The sequence below is a fragment of the Clytia hemisphaerica genome, unplaced genomic scaffold (assembly GCF_902728285.1).
Source record: "Clytia hemisphaerica strain Z4C2 unplaced genomic scaffold, Clytia hemisphaerica genome assembly, whole genome shotgun sequence".
Classification (NCBI taxonomy): Eukaryota; Metazoa; Cnidaria; class Hydrozoa; order Leptothecata; family Clytiidae; genus Clytia; species Clytia hemisphaerica.
Window position 1 is genome coordinate 1,435,220 of NW_027103300.1, and position 11,672 is coordinate 1,446,891.

General features: G+C 35.2%; 1 protein-coding gene across 1 annotated transcript; it reads left to right on the forward strand.

Annotated features, from left to right (window-relative positions):
• The first annotated feature begins 5,570 nt into the window (after window positions 1-5,570).
• On the forward strand, window positions 5,571-11,151 carry LOC136811187 (organic cation transporter protein-like). Its single transcript, XM_067067806.1, has 6 exons — window positions 5,571-5,846; window positions 6,878-6,978; window positions 8,007-8,103; window positions 9,356-9,490; window positions 10,270-10,459; window positions 10,914-11,151. Exons 1-6 carry the CDS (start codon window positions 5,669-5,671, stop codon window positions 11,149-11,151), a joined length of 939 nt encoding a protein of 312 aa, XP_066923907.1. The 5' UTR covers window positions 5,571-5,668.
• The last annotated feature ends 521 nt before the right edge of the window (window positions 11,152-11,672 follow it).

The window sequence follows — 11,672 nt, forward strand, 5'->3', positions numbered from 1 at the left end:
CTATTAACATGATGTCGACACTGTAATACGCTGTCACTTACTTGCCTTGCATTGTGTTATGTAATCGATACCTTTTTCACAGTCTCGGCCATCAGAAGACAAAATATTTAAAACTGTTAGCAATTGTAGTTTTTCCATACTTACTCCCAGGTACCTAATAAAGGGGGGGGGTTGAAAATGTTTTCAAATTTGAATAAACGGGGATCATAGATATTTAAATAAATGAATAATGTTTTTAAAATAACTAATTGCCGGGAGGACTAGATTGGAAATTTTATTTTACCTCTAAATACCCTCAGAAGAGGTAATTATAGACTAAAATATGTCTGTTTAGAGCAGAATCAAGGCAGCTGATAATATTTTCAAACTTGTATAAACGGGATTATCCTAATAAGGTCCGGGGGTGGGAAAAATCGTAAAATTAACAAACGGGGGGTGTTTATTGGGCACCTTAGAGTGCCCTACTTTTATTTTAATTTATTCGTTTATAGTCTAGCAATCATTGGATTTTTCCAACTTGTCAGACTCTCACTAATTATTCACTTAAGATTAGATATGAACATTTGTTTCTTGTCATCAAATATTTCGGCTCCAAGGACGTAATCGGATAATGTGTAGGCTGACATATAAATGCTTTACACTTGATAAAAAGGTATTTAAATTGATTTTGAGCTATATTTAGGGTATACTTTTTATTAAAATAGCCGAACAAGGAACACGGCATGACGCCTTTTTTTACCCGTGATGACGTTTCAAAGCGCGTCGCCTTACATCAATGACGTCTATTATGGATGTTTTTAACTTTTGTCTTCAATAAAGTGTGTTCTGCGACACAGGGCCCACGGTACCAGGGCAGGGCAGTCCATGGCCCCTCACTTTTTTAGGTAAAAAGTTTTTCTTAAAATATCGCATTCATGCTTGCAATAGCTTCATTTCTGAGCAAAATCAGTCCGAAATAGGACCATTTTCAGTCATATTACAGGACCGAAATCAAAATTTTCTCCCGTTGGCGCAAACCACGGTTATGCATTCTTGGTTAGTATAGCTTTTGCTGCCCCTCCACCTCCACCAAGATCATGACGTCCGCTGCGTGGACCTGCCAGAATGATAGGTGCCCAGTAATAAAACTTCAAATTATTTCGCTAGGGGACAGAATCAAGTAAAGCAGGGCCAATTTGGGAGGTTCTTGAATCACTCGTTGACAAAAAATGGTCAAAAAACGGTCAAAATCTTAAAAAAGTGGATTTTTGTCAAATTTTGGCTTTTTTTTTTACTTTTTGGCTTAAAATCTCGCTGGAAAGACTCACTTTTGAGTTTTTTTATTGGCTTGATTATGAAAGCCAATCCATCTCCTACGAGTTGGACCAAAAATGACGATTTCTGACTCAAATTGGGCATTACAGGACTGTATAGTCTATGTCTAGTATACTCGTCATTGGTACTTGGGTTAATAGATAGCCGAGTGGTTTAAGACGTCTCTGTTACTCAAGTCTTGTTCAGTTCATAATTTTATTCGCTGGGCCTTCATGTCATGCCCTCTGGGGCTCTTTTTTAAGTATATTTTACGTTTTTAAGTATATTTTTGTATTTTTTAAGTTTTATTTTACGTTATATCTAATTTTTTTTTTTTCTACAATCGGTAACCTCACAGCAATCTATACATTACTTAATCTTATAGTTTTCTTCGTTCGAGTTAGCAATATCCAACTCTACAATTTCTCATCATGTTCAAGACTTAGCAACGTTTTTCGGGTCGTGTCCGTTTTTTTTTTTTTTTTTTTTTTCTTGGCACCTCACTCACTTTCACAATTTTTCCTATTTCAAGCCAATATATTGTAGATTCTATGATCATGAGGTCTAGTGGTTATATTATTAATATTTACCTTACAATATTTACTTGATATTTTAGTCTGGTGGTCTGATCAACACTGAAAATTTCGCAGGATTAGCTACTTCAATACTATTACAACTCAACCGAACTTTTCCTAATCAACCACTACAACACCAACAAGTTATACTTTCTTTTTCTGCAATTTTGCGAGCTCTGTCAGTATCCTTGAGTTCTGTTTTGTGTTTTGTTTCTACAGTTTTACGGTTTTACAATCTGCAATTTTGTGAGCTTTGTCAGTATTCTTGAGTTGTTTTTTTTTGTGTGTTTTGTTTCTACAGCATATTTTTTTTCATAGAATATAATTATCTTTTTATTTAAATATGATTATTTTTACATAGGACGAATAGCCATTGTAAAATATGGAAGAGCCTGAAAGACAATTAAAAAAAAAAAAAAAAAAAAAAAAAATCGACGTATCGACAAACATCAACTTTTGCCAACTGGCTGAGAAAATAGTACGAGGGCTTGTAGTTTGCGCCAAAACTGGTAAAGAAAGCTTCAAAAGATGAAGAATGACGATGTTTTGCGATTCGCGTGCAACAGATTCTAATTGACACTCACAACGACATCTCTTATTTCAAGGGTCACTCGATTTATAGAAATACCTATCACCCCAAATAGAAACAGGAAAGTAGTGTGATGCTTTAGCCTAAAGTTTGTCCTTTTGTTTATAGATGGCGTGGTGGTTATTTTAATCCAACAACCTAATCTGCTGATTAAGATTCATACATGTTCGGAAATAGAAAAAGATAGTGGAAGGGAGAATTTGTATTATTATATACCTGTAGGCAAAAACAGCCATTGAATAATTCCTGATATACCATGGCTATTATACCACGGTAGAATTTATTTTTTCAAATTTTGCTTTTAAAGTTTGAGTTTTTTTGTTGCTCTTGTTGTTATCAAAGAAATTCATTAAAATAAATCTATTGTCAATTTCATAAACAAATTTTATGACTCAAAGTAATTAAGAAAATCATTAAGAAAGAAAAACATTCGAACGTTCGATTATGGGAGTGTTTTAAGTGAAACGTTTAGCTATTGGCATAATTAATGTTTTATTTTTGCCTCTAGGTATATAATAAAACATATATTCAATAGGTTTTCGTTGGTTATTGGATTTATTAACCCTCGGTGATGTATATTCAACTCGGCTTCGCCTCGTTGAATATTACATCACCTCGGGTTAATAAATCTCAATAACCAACTTTTACCAACTTATACCTGTAGGCAAAAACAGCCTGAATAATTCCTGATATACCATGGCTATTCTACCACGGTATATATTTTTTTTCAAATTTTGCTTTCAAAGTTTGACTTTTTTGTCGCTCTTGTTGTTTATAATCAAAGAAATTTATTAAAATAATTCTATTGTCGATTTCGTGAGCAAATTTTACGACTCAAAGTAATTAAGAAAAATCATTAAAAAAGAAAGACATTCGAACGTTCGATTATGGGAGTGTTTTATGTGAATCTTTCTAATGTTTTTTGTTTTTGGTATATAATAAAACATATATGATGATATGAGACCTCCTCACTGGGGAATATGTCCTACTCTTTGCGACGTAGGAACTCCTGCTCTTTCTATTTGGAACGCTTAGCGCTGTCCAGACACCGCTGGGTTCTGTACACGCGAGACACAGATACCATGATTCATAGTGATGACACTCGAACCACGCAGGAGAGCATATAGCTCGTCACAGGCGCGGAACGGGATGAGTGACACCACACACCCTGGCACATCACCCACACTCTTGTATCAGAGTAGTGGTACCCCTCACATGGTATGGATTGACCCGGGCGAAGGTTTGTTCATTTACCAAGTGAACCGTAGTATTACAGTGGGAATCGAACTCGGGTCTCCCAGACGGCAGTCAAGAGCGATGACCACCACACCACCACGTCTAAAACCACGCTAAAACATATATTCAATAGGTTTTCGTTGGTTATTGGATTTATTTACTCTCGGTGATGTATATTCAATTCAGTTTCGTCTCGTTGAATATTACATCACCTCGGGTTAATAAATCTCTATATCCTACTTTTTTCTATTGAATATCTGCTTAACATGAAGATTATATTTAACAGTTATCGTATTGTCATATAATACCCATGTTACTGTATTAAACAGATGAAACACGACTCCAGTCTGGTAAGACGCGCGGATTGCAATACAAAGTCACAGTATACTGATATTCCTGTCTCACAGCACCGGTTGGACTTCTTCACACAGTGGGGAATTTTCTAATGCGTTTATTCGAGGGAACGTTTATTGAAAATTTTCCTTTGGTGGATGGAGGGGGGGCGTTTACTCGAAGGGAGCGTCTATTCGAAGTAATACGGTTCCCCAAATTTGAGGTAACTCTCAAATGGGAATTTATACAAAGATTAGCATCTCCTATATCAAAACATATCAGAGTGGATGCATACAGACTCCAGAGGGTGTACTCGATTCAAAGACGACCGTATTTGCTGCCTTTGAAATCGGACCCTTACAGTACAAAAAAAATTAGCCAAATTTCAGTAGACCCTTACGATGCATTTTCTTGAAAAATTTGACCAAATTATGGTCAGATTTTCCAAACTTTTCCACCCTTAGAATGCAATCATTTCGATCTTTACAGTGCACTTTGAGAAGCTTTGCAAAAAAGACCATTAGGGCTGCACGTACGGTAGGTCGTTTATTTTGAGTCTCCCCTCCCGAAATGCAGCCTAAAATTTCGTTAGTTTTTTTACGATGAAACATATTCATAATGCAAAGTACATTGTCCATTTCATGTCAGTTTAAAATGATCAAGTTTGGTAGCTAGAGATGATTTTCGTGTTTTTTCAAAGAAGTTCGTGTTTGTTTACATAAGTTCGTGAAGGATGAACTGTAAGGTTACGTAAATTCTTCAATAGTTTTTTTTTCTTTTAGGGACTGGAGTCATGGGAGAGTTAGGTCTTAGTAAGAAGCAGTAAATTTTTGACGATGCTTAGCTGTTCTTATTTTTTTGGCACTTTGAGCCTCAATTTATCTTATCATGTTCCTTATAGGACGAGTGGAGTTATTTAGGCTTTATATCCAAAATTTACAACTTTGCCCCCTAAATTGCTTGATTTAGTAATTTAGGCTTAGTATTGTTCTTAAATTGTTCTTATGTTTTGACAATTTTGAGCCTCATTGTTTTTATAAGATTGTTCTTATAAAAAAATGTAACTTTGAAATAAGGGTGTTTCTATTTCTTTGGCTTTTGACAGATTTAGATTGGATAATCGATTTTCATTATTATAAGATGTGTACTATGTATCATGTTATAGGGTTTTATGATTATTTTTTGAACTGGACATTCTAAATCGATTTCAGCATGCTGTTTTAAATGGAGTAAGATTTCACTAAATCGGTTCTTGACTGTTTCTGTTTTAAGAGGGAATGTAAAAATGTAAAAAACTGTAAAAGATTCTGTCCACTAGTTTTTTCAGTGCACGGCGATTTTGTGGTTCAAAGATGCTTGCTAAATCGATCTGGCTAGTAAGGGTACAGTGCGCAGCGCCAATGAGTCCCAATAAGGACGAAATCCACACGCCTGCCCTGCGACCCAAATCCTTAGTGAATATAGTTGGACAGAAATTCTTATTTCTTCTTTTACTTATATTTGAAGTGGCGTACTTGGGAAAATTCAACAGCTAAGGACAGCTAAGCACTACTTTCTACAAAGGGTCAATCGCCAAACGAAAAAAAGGAGAAAGATCATTTTTAAGTTGCTATAATTTATTTTACGACAATATTTTGTTACCATGGCAACCGGCTACCAAGAAGTGTTAACCTCGTCAATAGGTAGTTTTGGTGTGGCGCAGTTCTGGATATCCGCCGCAAGTATCACACCAAAAATTACTACCGCTATAAGTATGATCATGATTGGCTTTTCGTCATCTGAACCGAAATGGTATCGCGAAAATGTGGTTTTTAATCAAAGTAAGTTTTTCGATTTCTATAGTTCTTTTACTTTTTCGTTCTTAAAGTATCACAAGTTTATGTACCTGTGTTTTTCTATCACTGAGTAGAATCATCTAGATCCTAAATGATTGAGGACATGATTGAGGAATCAGCACTGTTTTTAATTTCGCGGGTCAAGAATACGGGTTATTCTAAATCGCTTCTATCACTCAACCGGTTTTAAAAATGTAAATACATAAACTCGTGTATATGTGTTATTCCCGAAAATGCTGTGCTATGTGTTTGTAAAAGGTAGATCATCCAAGGTCATGGGTTCGATCCCCAGCCGGGTCATAACAATGATTCCCAAAATGGTACTTGACGCCTTTCTGCTTGGTGCTCAGCAACTAAAGAGACGGATCAAAGGTAAGTGGAGAAATCCAGGGAAAAGAGTGCCGCCCTCCCCTACCTTCGGGTAGACAGCTAGTGAAAAGGGAGCCTTCAGGTCGCCGTCCACTGCAGTCGCCAACTTAATACTTACTTACTTGTAAGAGAACTAACACTCTTGAAACACCAGCTTTCTTTACAAAACTTTTTATAAAAGGATGATGCAATTTTTCACACGTTTTTTACTTTTCTACACACGAATCTTGTACGATTGATTTATAACTTAATATAAAATCCACCTCAAAGAAAAAAAATGTCATCTAGTCAAACTTTTGGTAGTCTCATGTTCCACTAGTGATTGATTTCAGCATTCAATGTAAAACATTTGGGAAATTACTTGTCCACATTATAGGATGTAAAGTTTTAATGGATAGTACCCTGAACTGAAATGGCCGGGAATGGCATGGTTGTAAGTGTTCGAGTCCTTGCCGGTTCTGTTGGTTTTCCAGCGGTTCTGGTGACTGATTCGAATCTCTATTATTCAAATATTTCTGTAATTCGAACAAAAATATTGATCCCCTCAGCGGGAAAGTGGTTTAAATTACTCTCTGTAATTCGAATAAAAATTTTGGTCCCTTGATTATCGAATAAGGGAGAATGTACTGTATTCCTTTTAATTTTAGCAACGAATTCGACCATCGTCAATCAATATGCAAAGAGTTGTACATTCGGTGTAAACGATACGCTTAATTATAATACGCCTTTTGAGACCATCGTCACTGAGGTGAACATACTTTGTTTTTGCTCCGAATTTTCTCAATTGAGCCCAGCATCTACTATTACATGTTTTTTTTTTCATAAGAATAAACTATATAGGTAAATAAGGCTTCGATTGCTAAAATATTAAGAACAAGTTAAGAAGATTTTAAGGCCTTGTGGATTTTAAGTACCCGACATCTTAGGAAAATGGACAAAAACACTCACAAAATTGTCAAAATAAGAACATGTCAGAACATTTTTAAGCTTTAAACTCAAAAATTTAAGAACATCCAAAGGCTTAAAAAATATTGAATGTTCTCATAAAAAGTCCTGTATCTAATCGTGTGATAAATTACTTTTTGGTGGAATAATTTTTTTTCACCGGCGTGTTTTTAACCTATGTATTGATAGGAAACTGCTCTCATTGATTTGCAAACGAAGGGTATTTTAAATCTCCTTTTGTTTCTTTAATTGATTCACCAATGATTAAGTTAAAGGTCGAAAATTGGGATGAGCTGGAGTTTTTACAAGATACTTCACTAATTGGTCATTTGAAGTGATAGAGATGACGCGTTCTTTAGAAAAAGTAACAAAATTGTTTTATTACTGGTTAACGACCAACCAAATCAAATAAGAGCTTGTAAAAACTCCAGCTTGTCCCCGAAAATTGACTTTTACTATTTGTCTTAAAGTGGTGGTTGAAAAGTTCGATTTCACATATTTTAGATATCCTGCTTTCCTGAATCAACTAGTCTCAATTTCACTGCAAGCCTGAATAAAATAGTACAAAGGTTCCGAATAGTAAGGGGTAGTCCGCATAAATAGGGCATTGAAAATTTTTTTAAATACTATAAACGGGGGGCCTAATTGCCGGGGTTGGAAGTTGCACCTAAATTGACCCCGCATAAGAAGGTAATTATATACCAAAACCAGGTTATCTAGAGAAATTCAGCTTTAGATAGCTGAAAATATTTTCGGTTTAAAAGTGATACAAGATGATACATTAATGTGATTTCTAGTCACGCTTTTGATGCTCTCATTCTTCTTTTTCAGTGGCGTTTGATTTGTGATGAAAGTTTCATTCCGACAACAATTCAAACCACACAAATGGTCGGTGTTCTGTTTGGTTCAGCATCTTTCGGACAGTTAGGTGAGTTGCTTTTTTCGGACTGTTGAATGGGTTGCTTTTTTCGGACAGTTAGGTGAGTTGCTTTTTAAAAACAGTAAAGTGAGTTGCTTTTTTCGGACTGTTGAATGGGTTGCTTTTTTCGGACATTTAGGTAAGTTGCTTTTTTAGGAGAGTTAGGTAAGTTGCTTTTTAAAAACAGTAAAGTGAGTTGTTTTTTTTGGACAGTAAGCTGAGTTGCTTTTTTCGGACAGCTAGATCGATTACTTGTTTCCGGACAAATAGGTTGAGTTGTTGTTTTCGGACAGTTAGCTGAGTTGCTTCTTTCGATGGTCTGCTTTTATTAACAATTTAAATATTACAGTCAGCTAAATCTATTATTCGAATCTTTCTATATTTCGAACTTAAACATCTGTCCGTTCAGCTGGAAAATCGCATTTCTCTGATTTTATTTCATTCTCTAATTAAGAAGAAAATTCTTGGTCCCTTGAAAATTCTTGGTCCCTTGAAAATCGAATTAGAGTGAGTCGACTGTAATATAATACTTAAACAAGCCGATGCCAAACGAGATATTGTAAATAAAAATCGTACACTATTCGGGCATCGTTAGATTTTAAGAGGCATCGTAAGATTTAAAGGTGCATCATTTGATTTAAAGGGGTATCATTAGAGTTTAAAGGGCATCATTAGAATTTGAGGGACGTCATTGGATTTTAAGGAGCCTCATTAGATTTTAAGGGATATCATTGGATTTTTAAAGGGGTATTATTAGATTTTAAGGGGTATAGTTAGATTTTAAGTGACAACATTAGATTTCAAGCCGCATCATTAGATTTTTAAAGGGGCATCATTAGATTTTAAGGGGTACAGTTGGATTTTAAGTGACATCATTAGATTTCAAGCCGCATCATTAGCTTTTTAAAGGGACATCATTTGATTTTAAAGTGCATCATTATATTTTAAGGGACATCATTGAATTTCAAGGGACGTCATCGGATTTTAAGTTACATCATGGATTTCAAGGGGCATAATTAGATTTTAAGGGACATCATTAAATCTTAAGAGGCATCATCATCAGCATCATCAAAATTGAGTTTGGATACTTCTAAAAACTAATGAAACCATGGAGAGTCTTTCCGGTTTAAGTTGTAAACCGATATGGTTACATGGGCGAGATTTCCTTTCCTGCCAGTAAGCTCTGAAAGAAATCCGACACTGTACTGAGACAAGCAATCATTTTATCTAATATTTATATACATTTGTTTAATTTTCCTAGGTGATTTGATTGGTCGAAAGTATTGTCTACAAATCTCTCAGTTGTTGCAGATCATCGCACTTTTGATTCAGGGGTTGTCTTATAATTGGTACATGTTCATATGCAGTTCTTTTCTACTCGGTCTTGGTGCTGGAGGTTCGTATCGTTTAAAGTCGACTCTCACTAATTCGAACTCGAACGGTGGTATTCATTTGTTCGAATTAAAGAGAGATTTCAATTATAGAAAGTATTTCAAGAGGGTTTCACCTTTACGGGGACTGGAAAAAAGGCCGAATTATAGAAAGATTCGAATAATAGAAGTTGCAGCGAGAGTGAACTGTATTTACTTGCAAACAAGAGGTCTAACAACTTACGAAGATTTTTTAATGGGTATGATTTTTACCTACCATCCACCTACACAACTTTTTTGAATAAAATAAACATTAAATATTTCCCCCTCCCGCGCCTGGCACGCACAAAATTTGATAAAAATTATTTTGTTTTTTTTTGCTTTGTCAGCATAAGAGGTGCGCTGTCATCACGAAAATCGTTATCCCAGCTGGCCCACAACGTTGTTACAACGTTCATCTGACGTTATATATACGTTGTGAACATAAGATAAACGTTAAAACAACGTTGTGTGCCAGCTGGGTATGATTACACGCAAGCAACCCCGGTCACCCCATCCTTAGCCCGTTCTCATTGACACGGTGGAGATTAAGACTATTGTCTATTTTTCATCTTGAATCTCACCGTAATTCCACCTTCAGGGATCAACGAATTTCCTTCGAATAAATTTTCGAATTTCAGAGTCATTTGTCAAGCTTAAGGGAACATTATCGTGTTATTTCAAATCAGCGAAAGTTGGAATTACGAAGTTCTAAATATGTGAGCTTTCTTCGAAATCTCTACTTGCTTTATCATTCATATTTCAGGGTTTCTAGTGGTAACAAACATATACATGCTTGAATTTATTGGAACCAAATGGCGGACACTGTGTGCTACTTTTCCCGCCTGGGGTATGGGCGTCATTCTTTTTGGGGCGTTAATCAAAGCTCTCCCCAATTGGAGACATATGTGTTATCTGGCGGCCGCCCTCAATGTACCCATGGTTTGTATATCTTTGTAAGTGAAACTTTTCTTTAGTTTCTGCATTTTATTGCCTGCATTTCATTTGAGAATTGATGGGAGATGTGTCAAGGGTCCAAAAAGAGTCCAGTTCAAAGCATTTTGTTTAGTTGTTTTCAATGTTTTATATATAATGTTCATATACTTCTTGTTGACAATAGTATAATGTTCATATATAAATTTATTTTGTTTAGTCGATTTGTTCCTATGGAGGAATAATCGATGATAACTTTAGAAATAGCCAGATTTAATAAATATTTTTCAAAGATATTTGTAGTTTTTCCAAAGAATATGACTCATATAAAAGCCTGTGTACAACTCGTCTAAAGGTCAGTTTTTATAGCCCAAACAAATGTTGTTTTTTCAAAACAACCTGGGTGTACCATTCTAATATATTGAATCAATATCGTTAATAACCGCAAAGTACATCCCCTCCTCTTCTTTTTTCTAGGTTCACACCACGAAGTCCGCGTTGGTTATTCACGAATGGTAAAGCTGAACAAGGAAAAGAAGCCTTGGTCAAACTGGCCAAGCAAAATAAAAATGAGACTCCTGATTTTGTGCTTCTTGAGAAATTGATTGACGAAGAAACACGTAAAGAAAAACAGAGTGGATCTTACACTTATATGTCGCTATTCAAGTTCAGTTCAACGAGAAAGAAAACATTGCTTCTAAGCTATGTATGGTAAGTGAAATAAATATTGATCAATAAACCTTTTCATAAATCACGTTACGAACATCATCTGCCTCGTTTTGAAATTATTGTCATGGTGATTTACTACCAGTGGATTTGATTAAAACTACTTTCTATGCATAAAGAAATCATTTAATGTCTCAAGGGACATAATCACCATGGTAATTGTTTGAATAGAAGGTAAGTGATGTTCGTGACGTAATTTATGAAAAGTGTGTGGAGAAAAAATCACAATTAGCAGTCCCGGCGTCGTCCGAGACGATTCTTTACCATAATAATTAAGCACGCTTCGCTCGCTGTCATTATTGAAAGATAAATTTATCTCTTACTTGTGAGAAATATGTAAATCATTTTTTGTATTTTCAAAAGTAAATGAACAATAAATTTTTTTTGTATATTGAACGGAAAACAGATTTAAAAAAATTTTCCTATTTTTTACAACGAAAGTTAGATAAAACACATTTTGTATTTGGTAAGAAAAGCAACCTAAAGCATTTTTCAAGAAAAATCAACAAA